Below are 16,849 nucleotides of genomic sequence, written 5' to 3' on the forward strand. Positions count from 1 at the left end.
TATCCCTTCACCAGCCTTACCATACCATACCATATGCAGCTCTTAGTGCTAATATTAGCCAGTAACACGAATACTCTGTGTGGTGTGCATCCTGGCAGATAAGATGCACTGAATTCTGAGGTCTCAATTCTCCCTTGTTAGCACCATTTGTAATTGAAAGTATATAGAGACATTCAGAAATAGTTTATTTACGTTTGGGGGACTTTTACGGGCTGCATTATTTTTTTCCCTATGCCAATATAAACGTAAAAGAAGCTGGTGATAAGTTTTAGCATTTTAAAAACAAAACACGTTAACTACCTAACAAATGTCTTTTGTGACTTGCATTATTTAAATTAAAAAACAGAAATAATTGATTCTGAGGTGAAAACAACTTACTTCTTTTTCCAGAGTTTTATTATAAAAAAGTAGTGATATTCTTTGAATGTCTTCAGATTTAAGCCATTGCCTGAAAGAATAAAGAAATATACAAAACATTATAAAGGGCACCAAAACAGATTAGCCCTGTTTTTTCTATCATTGAAAAGCTGTAAAGTAAGAAAAACAAGGCGGATGACGTAATATCTTCTATTGGAGAAATTTCTGTTGGTGGGAGAGATATGCTTTTGAGCTACAGAGCTCTTATGCAGGGTCTAGTAGGTACTCAGAGTATCACAGTTAAAGGCTAAGTGGAACAGATTGTTTAGTGTAAATAGACGATACATATTGTAAGACAACATTCAAGGTAAAGTGGACTCTGCAGTCATAGGACAAAAAATGGGGGTTAGTGGGTTACAGATTGTTGTAATAAGCCATAAATCCAGCGTCTTTATTAAGACTATGATTTTTAGTGTCTAGTACAGTTATGAATTTAAGTTCCCACACTCATCTTTTGAAGGTGTTGTGCAGCTTTCCTTTGAGGACATGGACTGAGGGTTCAGATATAGAGTGATCATTTTGTGAAAAGTGTTCTCCCACAGGTGATGTGCGTTTTTGTCTTTTACCATTTTTCTGTATGAGTTGATTGGAGAGCATAGTGATTCTCTGATTTCACCCACATAGTTATTGGGGTATTTGGTGCACTGGATGAGACACATGTGTTAGGCATGTGTAGGATCTATGGATTTTGAAAGGTGTGTTGCTGGGGGTATTGATCATGGTAGCTGTGGAGATATGTCTGCAGGTTTTGCAACTGTTGTTCTGGCAGGATCAGGTGCCACTTTGAGTTGGGGGAGTTCTGGTCTGCGGGGACCTTCCTTCTGATGACGAGCTTGATGAGGTTGCGGGCGTTGTCTGAAAGTCAGAAAAGGGGATTCGGGAAAGATTTCTTTCAGGATGTGGTCTGCAGGGAGTATTGGCTGCAATTGTTTGGTGACACTCTGAGTACCTTTCCCAGACCTTAAGAAGAGCTCTGTGTAGCTTGAAAGCTCTTCTCTTTCACCCATAGGTGCTGGAACTACGGTTGCAGGGAATGCTGCAGCACCACCTGACTTGAAGAAGTTTCCATTATATACAGCTTTTACAGTTTGGTTCAATGGTTGTAAGCACCCCTACTATACAAATTGTTCCAGCACCCTTGCTTTCACCTCCAGAAATTGCTTCAATAAAATATATTACCTCATCCACCTTGTCTCTCTGAATCCTGGGACCAATATGGCTACAAGAACACTGCAAATAACAATGTAAAGTAAGATGTCAATTTATGTGTTTTGAAGAAAGTCAGTTATTGTGCTTCAGAATGGAGAAAGTAAATCATATTGACTGCAACAGATGATCGTGTAGTTCCACCCTTCCACTTGGTTTCTATATCTAACACACACACAAAACTGATATTTTAATGAATGGGCTGTACGTGGATGGTTCATGAAAACATTCAAGAGGGAGCGTTGCATTATAAAGTGTTTCATGTAAAAAGCTTTGCTGCTGGTTCTTCACTCTATCTTCGATAATAATGATCCATTCCACAGATGTTCATACCTGGGACATGTTCATACCTGGGATGTTCATACCTGGGGCAGAACTTGGGGTGATTCTATCCATCATAACATACAGTGACTAGCATTTCACAACACACAACCATGCCATTTAATGGATGCTTTACACCAGGGATCAGCAACCTTTGGCATCATCAGGGAAAGTCCCTGGAGGGCCAGGTCAGTTTGTTTACCTGCCGTGTCCACAGGTTCGGCCGATCGCAGCTCCCACTGGCCGTGGTTCACTGTCCCAGGCCAATGGGGGCTGCACGAAAGGCGGCCAGCACATCCGTAGGTCTGTACCACTTCCCGCAGCCCCCATTGGTCTGGGATGGCGAACTGCGGACAGAGGGAGCTGTGATCAGCAAAACCTGCAGACGTGGCAGGTAAACAAACTGGCCCGACCGGGCTGCATGCCAAAGGTTGCCGATCCTTGCTTTATACAATATGCAAAGGTGAAAAAAGTAATTAAAAAGGGAGTGGGATGGATCTGTGTTTGAGATACATTCATCTAATGAATCTGAATCTCTTTCACATAGACCTTTTATTATCAAAGCATCATTTGCTACTTACAGACCAAAATGTGTAAAAATGAAAAAGTTGCAGTAAGATTGCACAATATGTTTTTGGAGCTATGTGTAAAAGTAATGTATATTCTAGCTAATAGATTATTGAAGTAGCACCAGACGAGGTCTATTTTTGAAAGTCCACATTCAATTCAATGGGAGATTTTATTTTTTTTAAATTAAACTGTAATTTAATTTTGACTCTTTTCAACTGGCTAGACCTAATGAGGACTAATCTGCTACTCTGTAAATAACATTTTTTTAAAAGAGCTCAGTTCTGAGCATGTGCTCAGCTTTGCAACACCTAACTTTAGGCACCCTGCTGCCCACTGGAATCCTCAGTGCTGAGTTAGGCACCCAGGATCCCTATATAAATCACAAGGAGAGTTAGGTGCCTAAGAATAGGATTTGCAGAAGCCAGCATGCTGAGCAGGGAGCCACCTAAGCTATCCAGTAGGGAATGCTGAGGAGATGGGTATGGCAAAACTATTATCTTATTCTTTGTCTTATTCTAATCCTATTAAGGACTTCACACATTAGCACTTTTACTAACTAACTTTTGAATCTTTAGACAGTAACATTAATGTTACATAAACATAAATTGTTGTATTTTAATTAAATATGCTGTTTGTAATGTAACTTACGAACCTTCATGATGAAAGGCAATATATGGGTATTACACGTTATTTATTATATTATGAGAGCTGAGAGATTTAGGGTCAATCTACTTCCAGCTGAAAACAATCTATGGAAGATGGAAGAAAAATCTTATTAAAACACTTCAGTGGGCAAAATATTCTTTTTTCCTTAATGCCACTCAGCTATTTGATTATAATGGGGCTACTCCTCTTTGTCTCTGATTAATGGGTGTTAATTGAGAATTTGCAGCATAAACAGTTTTCCTAACAGTACAGACCCTTTATAGATTTAGAAGAACATTTTACTTACAAACGTTACCCGGAGTGCATTATCATCTTAAATGAAATTACAGGAAACAGCAAGGTGAAGGTAATTTTCATGGAAAGCAAAACAAAGCAACTTATTAACTAAGATGCATTTATCAAATTGTTCAATTACTGCAGTTGGTAGAAGCATTTAGGAAAAGTGAATTCAGAGTAGTGTGAGCTGGCAATGCCTTCATCATGATCTTTAAATGTTGTTTCTCGCCGAAAAGTGACTCTGAAAAAACTGCACCTTCTTATTCAACCAATCTGTTCCTTCTGGGTATCCAGAGTCATACATATATCCAGGGGTGAAATTGGGCCGGTACAGCGTACCGGTAAGAAGCCGGTACCAGCCCATACCCAACCAATGTTAAAGTGCTTTAACATAGCTGCCCCTTTTGCCTCCCTCTGACAAAGCAGGCAAAAGGGGCCGCTGCCCCAGGGCCAGCAATTTAAAAGGGCCTGGGGCTCCCGGCTGCTGCTACTACGGCAGTGGCTGGAGCCCCAGGCCTTTTTAAACCTCCGCCAGGGCCCCGGGCCGCACAAGCCAGGCAGCACGGATGGACTGGCTGGGGAAGGCTGACCCCTAGCCCCGTCCCTTCTGCCCGAGGCCCTGACCCTTCTGCGGGCCCAGAGCTGGCCCCTGTACCAGTAAGAATGTAATGTTACTTTACCCCTGCATATATCTGATGACATTAACAATAAAAATAAGTTTTTACTGCCACTCCTGTTAGTCCTACAGAGCCATTCCATCTAAGATGAAGTGAGTTGGAATCTCTTCCTTCACATGCATCAGCAACAGGCTTTTTTCCTTCTTTTTCTGGCCTACAGATTGCAAATGTTTCTTTTGGGCGGGGAGCCTGCTGCTGCAATACATGCGTTGGTCACCTTAGTCAAAATGCTCAATGGTAGTTGGGCACCTAATTACCTTGGAGAATCTGGGCCTTTGCCATTACATTGATACTACCACAATGCCGGCTACATGAGCATTCATCTTGAAATAATTCAGAGATTGAATCTGGTGTAGACGGTAATAAAAGAACAGGATATTCACTGACTGCTTGTAGGTTCTGGGTAAAATTGAAGGTATTGATTTTGACCTATAAAACCCCAAACACCTGAACATTTGCCTGAGAGACTCTCTCTTCCTTTGTGCTATACTGATGTGGTCAGAAGAGGTGCGTGAGCTGGAGTCCCCTCAGTAGAAAAGAAGAATGGCAACAGATTATTCAATTAGCTTTGGAATTCATTCCCCATATTGGTCTGAAAAAGCCTGCACCTGATGCCATTCAGGGCATGCTGCAAGGCCTATCTCTTTACCAGCATTTTGAGGAGGGAGAGGTATGATGAGGGCTGGTAATGATGGCTATGGCAGAGTACTGGCAGGGTATTTTTTTGGATATGATAGTTATCTCTGGTGGACTATTGCCAGATTGTGGGGGCCCTGATTTTCATTTTTTTTTGTCATTACACTTTTAAAGTACGCCAAAGTTCTTATTCTTTTAGTTATAAACCAAACAAAAATAAATAAATCAACTGAACTGTTAACCAAGTTCCACTGGAACTTAGATTTTTTTCGGGGGGGGGGGGGCTCCAGCTTTTGTGGTATCTGTGAAGCTGGCTGACAAGGTGCCAGCTCTTGCCAAGGCTTTAGGCCTCTGCTGAGTACTGACAAATTCATTGTTGGAAACCAGTCTGTTTCACCTGTGTGTTCATATGGTTAAGGTAGGTATCAGACTGTGTTTAGTGTTTCTTTAGTGATAATTTCTTTATCACATGCTATACGATAATATTTAAGTTTTTGCTTTGTAACTGTACAAACTGTTTGCTTGGAAACCGTGAACCTAGTCAGGAAGGATTGTCTTCTGCCCATCAAAAAGGGCTATCAAAACTAAACGGGCCACTGTGGAACATCACAATACAAATATTTTGTTAATTGCCCCTTACATTCATGAAAAAGATACGTGAAAAATGGCTCATCCCATCAGCTTGAATTCTGGAAGAAGGAAATAAAAATAGCTGACAAGAATATTTTTAATCTCTTTTGCTGTTTGGACTCTCACAGAGCTGGAGCTATGAAACAGAAGCAGAGATGCCCAGGGCCAACCTGGGTTAGCAGTAAAGACATTCAAAGGTGACAGATTTCTACAATTTTGTCACCTTTGAAAACTATAGACTGTAGCTTGTTTGTGTATATATGTTTGCCTTGTAATAACTCTCTAATTTCTTTTCTTAGTTAATAAATCCTTTGTCTCGGGCCACCGTCCCCCCGTCCCCCAGCTGCAGCAAGAGTTTTGGTGTAGGAAGGGGCATAGGGTTGGGCCATGGGATGAGGTGAGGCGGGCTCTGCATGGTGCTTACCTCGGGGGGCTCCCCAGAAGCGACAACATCCCCCTCACTCAGCGCCTAGGTGGAGGCATGGCCAAGAAGCTCTGTGCACTGCCTCTGCCTGCAGGCACTGTCTCTGCAGCTCTCACAGGTGGTGGTTCCCGGCCAGTGGGAGTTTCAGAGCTGGTGCTCATGGTGGAGGCAGAGTGCGGAGCCAGGTAGGAAGCCTGCTGGCTCTGCCAATCCCCTCCTGCCCCGAGCACCTGTGACACCTCTAGGCTGCCCCCTGCAAGATCTAGGGCTATATAGTAGAAGTCATGGATAGGTCACGAGCCATGAATTTTTGTCTACTGCCCGTGACCTGTCCATGACTTTTACTAAAAATATTCATGACAAAAGGTAGCTTTATCTATGACAGGCAGATGAAACCCATTTACACCTCTGTAATCCCACACACAACAATGGGCTTTACACAGCAGTAACTGAGGCCCAATCTGGCCTGCAGAAACTGTATTTTAGGTGAAGCAGCTAACACGATCTATAGTGAAAGTTGCCTGATATTTCCCATTATAAGACCCCATTCGTTATAGTTTATAACTTTGCCGAATTAGGGATTAGGGAAAAATAAATTGTATTGCCTTTGTTAACAAATTTATTGTAAGATTTATTTTTTTTTAAAAGATTTTTGGAACTGGGACTTGAAATTTGGCACTGGTGTCAAGAATGTGCCTTTTGCTGCTCTGGTGGAAAATATGCTTACATTTGGCCAAGTTGAAATTCTATTTCACATATGCTCAGTTCACATATGACCTGTTAAAGTTTGGCAGTTAAATTTTCTGAATATTCTGTCCATGCCCTCACAATTCCTGCAAGCTGACCAGGCTGTGCATATGCCATGCCTGCAGAGCAGAGTCACTGAGCATGCTTCTTTAAAGGGTTGAACAGGATTTTCCCCACAATTGCTTTGCTGAGCTGCTTTTGTGTCAGATGTGACAGATATTGCAACCACTTGCAGTATTTGGGGACCATATTGTATTTTATGTTTAAAGTATGAAAACCTCAAAAAGTCATTGTATTAAGATAGGCCAGGCAGTATGAGCTGTAGAAATACGCATAGCTCTTTGTATCAATACAGGTGATGTGTACTTGTGTGTTTCTGGCTCACTGTGTGTGTGGGAAGGTTGTGCAGAATCTGGAATCACTAGGGAGTCATTTCTGCAAAATGCCAAGGGTGGCTATATAGATTTCCAGCCTTTGAATCTGCGAATAAGGGGAGGGACTGGTTGCATCTGTTTTCAGTAGACTGGGGGACAAAGCAGGACTTTTGCTATAAAAGGCTGAGTTCAAACAGATTCAGGGTTTTCCTTTTGATTCAGCAAATGGATAGGACCTTCTGTCCAAGAAAACGCTCCAACTCTTGCTCAGCAGCTGGAACGGATGTTTGCCTATCAGACTCCCCATGTGGAAGATGGGTTAATTCTGGTATGTTTGTTACCAATAAATAGAAACTTTTATTATCTTTCTATTATTTTCTCTGTTATGCCTCTGCCCCCAGAATGCTGTTTGTTTTGGAAAAGCTGTGTGATAACCTGTAACTACTGGCACATACTGGTCATTGTCGTCACAGAGAAAGCACAGCCCAGGTGCTGGCCTTTAGGCTGACTGGTTTGCTGGAGATTTCATAATGTATGGCAAGGGGCTGTACCGCTTTAAAAAACCCAATCAGGAGGGAGATACACCTGGGTCGCTGGCCCATGAAAAGTGACAACTGGGAACCTGAAAGCTCAAGAGGGTGCCCTTGCAGGACCAGAGAGAGGGAATACAGGGGTTCAGCTACCCAGAAACTATGACCAGGCACCAAAACTGACAGCATGGAAACTGTCTCTCCTGTGTTCTCAGTTTTCCTCACGGGGAGGGAGGAAGTGGGGGCTGCAGGAGACAGAGTGTTTGGGGGACAGTAGCCAGACAGTGGGGGAGCAGTGTGAGACAAGAGTGAGGGAGGGTGGGAGCAGGTAAGGAGGGGGACAAGAGTGTGATGTTTAGATGCTGCTTGTAATTATTAGAACTGGGAGCACTGGCTGTTGGGAGTCTGAAAGGACAGGAAACAGGAAGGAGGGGGGGAAGGTGAGGAGGTGGAGTGAGAGCTACTGAGGGTACAGCAGCAGCTTGGTAAAGAGGTTTCCACTTTAAAAATAAAGTCCTGTTGAAGTTTGTTAGTACCTTGCCTGGTTGCTACAACATTTTGGCGAAGAGGATGGATCTTCCGCCTCTGAACCCACCTGCACCCTTTCTGCAAAGCCCAGGTGAGCCTCCAATTGTTTTTACTGCCTGTATCCATATGCTTGGGACTTATCTGCTTGCAATCACTGCTACAGAGATTTCTGAAGTAAGAAAGCGTGCTCTGCTAATCCACTGCCTTGGAGCAGAAGGGCAGTATATATTTTACACTTTCCCCTTGCAGATGATAAATATGAGACTGCACTCACTGCATTAAAGAACTTTTTTGTACCAAAAGTGAATGTAGTAGCTAATCGCTAAAGATTTCACCAGCGTGAGCAGAAAACAGGGGAGACTATAATTTAGTATATTGCTTCCCTGAGGAGTCTGATTGTAAGTTGTGACTTTGGGAATATCGCAGATGAGATGACTAGAGACCAGCTCATTGAGAAAATAACCATGCTTTGCATAAGAGAAAGCTTACTTCTAAAACCACAACTTACACTAGAAAAAGCAATAACCATTGCTATTCAGATTGAGTCAGCTACATCTGAAGCCAAAATAATGAGCATGGATACAGGAGGCACAATCTAGGCTGTGACTCCTTTGCAGAAAAGTTCACTATCGCTGCAGACAAATGATTACAAGAGGAAAACTAATGGAAAACCATCGAATCAGCAAATTCAAAATACAGTAAAAGCATGCTTTCGCTGTGGATCCCCACAACACAGGATGTCTGGCAAAAGTAGCTCAGTGGAATCATTGCAAAAAGATTGGGCATTTTGCTAAAGTATGTCGCAGCAGCCAGTTCAATCAACAGGTGCAAGCAGTTACAATACCAGATGTTACTGTGCTGAGCATGGACAAAATCACTCCTGCACATATTCCAGAACAAATAAAGTGCACTGTAAACATTTCCGCCACACCCTCAGGCAAATCACACTCTATTCAGCTAATGTTGGACACTGACACAGCAGTATCTATACTACCTGATTCCATCTATTTGCATTACTTTAAAGATGTGCCACTTTACTTGGTGTGTTATTTGAAAAACCATATTCTAGTACATGGCTGCATGCCAGCAATAGTTGCTTTTGGTGATTGCTGTGTAACTGCAGAGTTCTATATTGCCCATAAAGGCACTCCTATCCTTGGCAGAGATTTATCGGCTGCTTTAAATCTCAGGGTAGTTAATGGATGAACTGATCTTCCTCAGCAAAGCACTCTTGTGATACACACACCAGTTGCAGCTGGGACCCAACACCAGGTTGAGGAGAAACTCGGCTGTGCTTATGGGTTTCTGCATAAAGTTAAAATGCGGAATAATGTGATACCTGTACGACAGAAGTTACATTGCTTACCATTTTCAGTTAAGGAAGCTGCTTCAGAGGAACTTGTTCAAAAGGACATTATTGCAGAGATTGACTCCTCGGAATGGGTTTCACCTATAGCAATGACACAGAAGAAGGATGGAGGCATTCGCCTTTGTGTGGACTTAAGGGAGCCAAATAAAGCTATTATGATTGACAGACATCCTCTTCCTCACACAGAAGAAGTATTTGCAGAACTCCGTGGAGCAAAGATGTTTTCTACTCTTGATTTGCAGAGCACATACTACCAGGTTATGTTGCATGAAGATAGCAGAGACCTCACAGCATTTATTACACATGAGGGACTATTTTGTTTTAAACGTGTTCCATACGGTCTTGCATCCGCCCCAAGTGCCTTCCAAAAAATGATGTCATTGATTCTGAAGAATCAACATGGAGTTCAGTGCTATCTGGATGATATTATCGTGTTTGGAAATACTTCTGAGGAGCACGACAATAACCTGCAGTCTGTACTAAACTGCATCAGCAAAGCAGGCCTCAAGCTCAATAGATCCAAATGCAAATTTAGACAAATTGAACTCTCCTTTCTGGGGCATACAATTTCACAGGCTAGACTAAAACCTGATCCAGATCATATCCTGGCCATTTCAAACGCTCCTCCTCCAACAGATTTGCAAACTTTATGTTCCTTCCTGGGTCATACCTCCTGGTATGCAAAATTCATTCCTAATGATGCTTCTGTCATTGAACCGTTTTGAGAATTACTACAGAGAAGTTTAACCTTAGTGTGGACAACTGATGCACAAGCTAGTTTCGAAACGGTGAGAGACTTGATTGTACATAGTCCAGTACTTGCACTATTGACTCCTGCTTTGCCCACAGTTGTAACTACTGATGCTTCTGATTATGGACTTGGGGCTGTCCTCACATAACTTCATGAGGACAACACTGAGAGGACTGTTGCATTTGCTTCATAGACACTAAGTAATGCTGAGGGAAAATATTCTACAGTCAAAAACGAAGCACTTGCTTGTGTCCGAGCTACTGAAAAATGGAGAACTTGCCTGTGGGGGCCGCATGTTCAAGTTGCACACAGACCGCAGCCCTTTGATGACGTTGCTCACCATGAAAGGACTGCGAAGAGGAGGATATCGTATTGCTAGATGGTCTGCAAGACTGCTCTCTTTCAATTATGAACTGGAATATAAGCCTGGAAACCAAAATGTGGTAGTTGATTGCCTTTCTCGCCTGCCTTTGCCTTCATCAGATGGTCCACCGGAGGATGAGGATGTAATAGTTGCACTTATTACAAGCACTCTTACTGCAGTTACAAAAGAACAATTTCAAGCTGCTTGTTCAGCATGTCCAATTCAACAAAAGCTATGGGAATTTCTGACAAAGAGATGGCCCAGTCACCCTAAAAACCTTGACCCAGTTTTGCTGCCTTATTTTAGAGTTCGGGATGAACTTTCTTTGCTTGATGGCTGTGTGCTACTAGGTACACACTGGCTACTTGTGCCAGAATAAATATAGTCAAAACTCATACACCTGGCACATGATACTCATCAAGGAACTGTCAGAACCAAACAATGACTATGGGATCTGTATTGGTGGCCAGGGATGGACTCTCAAACCGAAGCGCTCATAAAATGCTGTGTCACTTGCCAAATGCATGATAAGACAGCAGTGACATGTACCCCTCCATTACAGCCTGTTCCTCTTCCTGAATCTGCATGGGAAAAAGTGACTATTGACACTGTAGGACCCTTTGATATTGCTCCAAGTGACTGCCGTTATGCCATCACTTTAATAGACTATTTCAGTAAATGGCCTGAGGTAGCGTTTACATCGCAAATCTCTTCTGCTACAGTAATTAAGTTCCTCTCTTCAGTTTTTAGCAGGGAAGGTAACCCCAAAGAACTGGTTTCAGATAATGGTAGTCAATTTACTTCCCTGGAGTTTGAAACTTTTCTAGCAGAGAGGAACATTTTACACAGAAGGTCATCCCTATATTACCCTCAAGCCAATGGGGACATCGAATGATTTAACAGAAGTTTGAAAAAGAGTTTGCAAATGGCTAAATTGGAAGGGCGATTGTGGATAACCTTCACTACTGATTTCTTGCAAGCATACCCGGCTACACAACATGCCACAACGCAAAGATCACCCACAGAGTTACTGCATGGGAAACAGATGAATACTACACTGAACATTGCTGGATTGTTAAAGGAACGACCTGAGGCCCCAACTGAGGATGATGTGAGAAAAACAGTTGAACAGAACCAAGCAAGTATAAGGCTTTCACAGAAAAGCGGAGGGGTGCTAAGGAACCAAAGTTTGAGTGCGGTTCCTTCGTTAGAATACGAAAAACTGGAATTTTACGCAAAGGGGACCATAAATTCACAGCTCCTCTTAAAATCATAGAGAAAAATGGACCTTACACCTGTTGACTTTCTGATGGGCGGGTATGGAATGCTTATCTTGCACCTTCCTATGCACCAACAGGAGATTATGCCAACACCCAGTCTGCATTGGATGACTTCACATAGTATCAACACAAGAAGACATTGCACTGGAAGCGGGGCTTGAGAGATGGCCTGTCAGACCCAGATGACCACCTGTCTGGACTAGAGACTATGTTATGTAGTATCTACAGTGTTTTCAGTGTAATATTTCTGCCAACAGTATAGTGTCTTGTTTCATATTTTCTCCTGTGGTTAGAATAACAATGTTTATTTTAATTGGGAGAGTTTCTTAAGAGAGGAGGGAATATGGTGTTTAGATGCTGCTTGTAATTATTAGAACTGGGAGCACTGGCTGTTGGGAGTCTGCAAGGACAGGAAACAGGAAGAGGGGGAAGTTGAGGAGGTGGAGTGAGAGCTACCGAGGGTGCAGCAGCAGCTTGGTAAAGAGGTTTCCACTTTAAAAATAAAATCCTGTTGAAGTTTGTTAGTAGCAGTTTGCCTGGTTGCTACACAAAAGAGCTGGGAGGCAAGTTGAATAGGAGTACAGTAACAGTTGTATAGGAGTACAGTAATGTTGTCCCGGTTAACACTGTTTCATTGTTACATCACTGATCTATTAGAGATTATACTCATTTAAAGTTGTGCAATGTTTGCTTATAACATTGTTTGGCCATGGGGGCTGGGAACCAATGTGGGGCGGCAGCCCTCCTATCAGCTCCCCTCCACCCCTCCAGCACCTCCTGCCCACTGGCAGCCCTATGGATCAGCAACTCTCTGCTCCCTCCCTGTGCCTCCCGCCTGCAGCAATTAGCTGTTTCGTGGCATTCAGGAGACTGGGGTGGGGAGTGGGGAGCAGCGAGGATGCAGCTTGCTTGGGGGTAGTGGGTGGAGTGGGGCAGAGCTGGGGGTTTGAGCACCCCTGCCCCCAGCACTTTGGAAAGAACAGCAGAGGAGCAGCCAGACGATCCACCCTCCTTCACCCTCTGACTCCACCACCTCAACCAAGCTTCACAATCATCATTGCTGATTATAGCATTGTTTGTTTGTTTAAAATTGTTTAAAACTTATATTGTATGTGTATAGGTATATAGTTTTTTGTCTGGTGAAAAAAAATCCCTGGAACCTAACCCCCCTCCCCCATTTACATTAATTCTTATGGGAAAATTGGATTAGCTTAAAGTTGCATTTTTCAAGAATATAACTACAATGTTAAACAAGGAGTTACTGTACAGGAAAGGGAGGAATCTGGGAAATAATTAAGGATGGAGAACTGGAGCAGAGGAAGAGAAGCTGGGGCAGGGGCAGAGAGAAGCAGATGTGGGTGGACGGAGGGAGGACAAGAGGTAAAGAAGGTAGACACAAGCGTATGGTAAACGGGAGCAGAAATGTCTCTAATAACCTAAGTACACTACCTTCCAGAACCTAGAACTCAGACCAGGAATTCTCAGGCTCTGCACTCTTCTGCTCCCAGCAAATAGATCTGAAACTATCTGGCACAGTGAGTGTCTAAAGTCCCTCCAGTGCCTGATCTACATATTATTACTCCTGGGGGAATTCTGTGCCACTGCGTATGCACATAATTTATGTCCCCCACAGGTTTCTTTGCTTCCCCAGAGAAAAATGATTTTCTGATGGGGAAGCAAAGGGAAGCCACAAGAGCGGTCATGTACCCATCCCCAGTAGTATATTTTGGGTGCCCAGGGCAGCCAGCAGAGAGGTAAATCACTGTGGCGCAGGAAGCGGGACTGGGGAAGACCCAGCTGGTGGCTCCTACCCTGCACTGGGTTCAGTTGCTAGTCCAATGTGACTTCCTCTTCCCCTGCACATCATCCGGGGCTGGGTCAGAACCACCCCCAGCTTTCTCCCCCAGCTGCCGGAAGCTCTACAAAATAACCCCCCACCCCATGAATCCTGCACCCATCACTCAGCTGAAGGGAGAGGGAACCCTGTACAGGGAGCAGCTCCCTCATCTGTCCATCCCCCATGCATCTAGTCCCCTTCAAACCCAGACCTTCCTGCCGAGCCTCACCCCCCGCACACTCAGAACATCCCTCCCCATAATGAGCCTCACTCCCCCTGTACCTGGACCACCCCGATGAGCCACCCACACCCAGATCTCCACACCACCGAGCCCCAACCAGCTGCACCTGGATCCCCACCCCACTGAGACCCACTCCCCGAGCATCTAGACCCTCCACTGATCTCCCCACACCCAGACCCCCCCGCTGAGCCCCAACCATCTTCACCTGGATCCCACTGCAGAGTCCAATTACTGTTGCATTCAGAACCCCCCAACAAGCCCCTGTGCATCTAGATCCCCCCCTGCAACTGGACACCCCACTGAGCCACATGCACCCAGATTGCCCCACACAGAACCCTCTCAACCCACACCTGGATCCCCCCCACACACACTTGCATCCTGCCTGCCCACACCTGGTGCACCTGGCAAGGAGGGGCAAAGCCCAGCAGTGTTTCTGGGGCAGGCTCGGTCATTGTGCTGTGTCAGGGTTGGGTGCAGCCTCACCCTTGAGTCCATGTCCCGGGGGGGGAACAGCACAGTGATCTCCCACCTCTGTGCTGCCAGTGGCCTGTGCCCACCAGTGCCATGTTGGAGCCTCCATATTTACTTGACAAATAAAATTTGCAGAATTTTAAAATATTGTGGGGAGAATTTTAATTTTTTTTGTGCAGAATGCCCTCAGGAGTAACATATGCAGCCTATTACTGGTATCAGTTAATCTAGTAACAGAGTGCAAATGGCAGAGGTTTGTGCTGTGTATTTAAAAGTTCTGACTGGCCACTAGCTTAGGTAATCAGCAGGGTCTGAAATATGTGAATATGTAATTATTACTGTGTTAATGCATATGCACAGTCAGCCATATTTTTGATATTTCTTAGTTTTGAGCACTTGACTTTGCAATTTTACTGTTATCTGCATGTAGTTTTTGGATGTAGCTTTTACTAATAACGATGTGTGAGAAGGAAAGAAGTCAGCTTAGATCTCTGATCATAAGTTAAGACTGCAGGATTGGCAAGTTTTTACATGTAAACTAAGAACATTTGTTATAGAAATCATTGATAAACAACACATAATGGAACCACACAATGCCATTTTGCAGTGTCACTTTTTAGAGCCCATGTACTTTAAAACACACTAAAGCTATATGGATTGTGTCTTGTAACCCATTCTTAGACTAACATAGTGTAAACAAACCTATTTGTCTATCTGAGGACTTGCTTACAATCATTTTGTTATTTGTGTGTGACATGACTGTCAACATATACTTCCATTGAGAACTTAACTCAAAATTATTTTCTTAAAACTATAGACAGCCTGATGGGATTGTTACACATGAAAATTAATTGTGGTCCTTGAGTTTCTAGCAATTAGGTGCAGTATACAAGTTATTCAACTGAGTAAATATTGGACACCTGCAGTGGCAAATACAATTCATAACTACTAACCACAATTTTTGCAAATACTTCCCCCTATTTCACCCTGAAGTGATAGTTAATATTTAAAGGAGTCTGTACCCTTCAGTTAGAGAAGTATTAACTTTGTTCTAATCTATTCACTACCAGGATCTGATATCATCAATAAGTGTCACCTCCAGTTCCTCCAAGGACATATACTCAATGTGTGGCTCTCTGCCTCTGAGAACAATTTACGTGTACAGACTAGCTACATTATGCTCTAAGGAATCAATGGACCAACTGAAACAATGGTTATCAAAGGTGGCACAAGAGGTTCTGTTCTGTGGAGCTGCTTCTGTCACTCTGATTTCAGTATTAGAAAGTCCTGGTTATTATTTCTTCATCTCACTTACTCTTCTACTGTGACAGATGCAAGTAGATATGGAATACAACTAGAGGAGCATAATGCTTTATTCTCTTTTTCCATGTTTATCCCCATCTGTTTTTACCCGTGATCATTAATTATTTCCATTTTCACTCCTTACTGCTAAGTTCCTTTGTTCTTTCTCCTTACCTCTGCTCTGTCTTTTCAATTACTATTTTAAGGTGCACTTATCTATGAAGTCAGAAAATAAAAGAACAAACCCAAATATTTCACTAGCAGTCCCATCAGTTTGGGTTAGAACTACACTTAATTTCCCAGTTGTATATAAGGCTTTATTCAAGCATAAGCTTTCGTGAGCTACAGCTCACTTCATCGAATACACCGATGAAATGAGCTGTAGCTCACGAAAGCTTATGCTCAAATAAATTTGTTAGTCTCTAAGGTGCCACAAGTCCTCCTTTTCTTTTTGCGGATACAGACTAACACGGCTGCTACTCTGAAACATATAAGGCTTTGTATCAATTCTTAGGAGGATTTGGAGGGGTGTTGTACACATGGGGACTTAGGGCCAAATCGTGGATTCCTGTAGAAGGCCTAAAGAACGAAGTTTTGAGCAGAGGAACTTCCAAGGGCAAACGGAATCTTCCCCCACTGTATGAATCACAAGTGCAGCAGCTATTAGAACAATGCCCTTGAAAAAGTTGCTGCACAGTGCTGCTCTTTCGCCTGCAGGGAGCGTAACGTCTCTCTGAGGGGCCTGTTCTATTTCCTGAAGTGGAATGGGGGACGCTCCACAGCTTTTTGGGTGCTGTGCACCTATTCCAGGAGAGGCAGCAGACTCTGCCGTCAATTGTAGAAGAATGTGAATGTTAAAGGGAGGAGATGTAAATATACTTTTGAGCATTAATTCCATCAATGGCCTGAATCATCCTCTCATTCAATTCCTCTTCAAATCTTTTCTTCTGTGATTTTGTTCTGTAATGAAAAAAGATGAGATATTATCATTGGATCTTGATTGGAAAACTGGACTATAGTCACCAAAATGAAATTCAACAAACACAAATGAAAGGTGCTACAGTTAGGGAAGTAAACCAAATGTACAAATACAAAATGGGAGAAAACGGGCTTGACAGCAGCACTGCTGAGAAGGATCTGGGAGTTGTGAAGGATCACAACCTCAACATGAGTCAGCAATGTGATGCTTTTGCAAAAAAAGGCTGCATTAACGGAGGCACCGCATGCAAGTC

General features: G+C 43.2%; 1 protein-coding gene across 1 annotated transcript in view; it reads right to left on the reverse strand.

Moving 5' to 3' along the window:
- ADCY2 (adenylate cyclase 2) overlaps positions 1 to 16,849 on the reverse strand; it is a 432,318-nt gene that overhangs the window by 102,672 nt on the left and 312,797 nt on the right. The window contains exons 12-13 of the mRNA XM_077808711.1: positions 16,497 to 16,577; positions 379 to 448 (exon numbers count right to left, since the gene is read on the reverse strand). Coding sequence (XP_077664837.1) covers positions 379 to 448; positions 16,497 to 16,577 — 151 coding nt within the window. The remainder of the gene's footprint in view (positions 1 to 378; positions 449 to 16,496; positions 16,578 to 16,849) is intronic.

The sequence above is a fragment of the Eretmochelys imbricata genome, chromosome 2 (genome assembly GCF_965152235.1).
Source record: "Eretmochelys imbricata isolate rEreImb1 chromosome 2, rEreImb1.hap1, whole genome shotgun sequence".
Classification (NCBI taxonomy): Eukaryota; Metazoa; Chordata; order Testudines; family Cheloniidae; genus Eretmochelys; species Eretmochelys imbricata.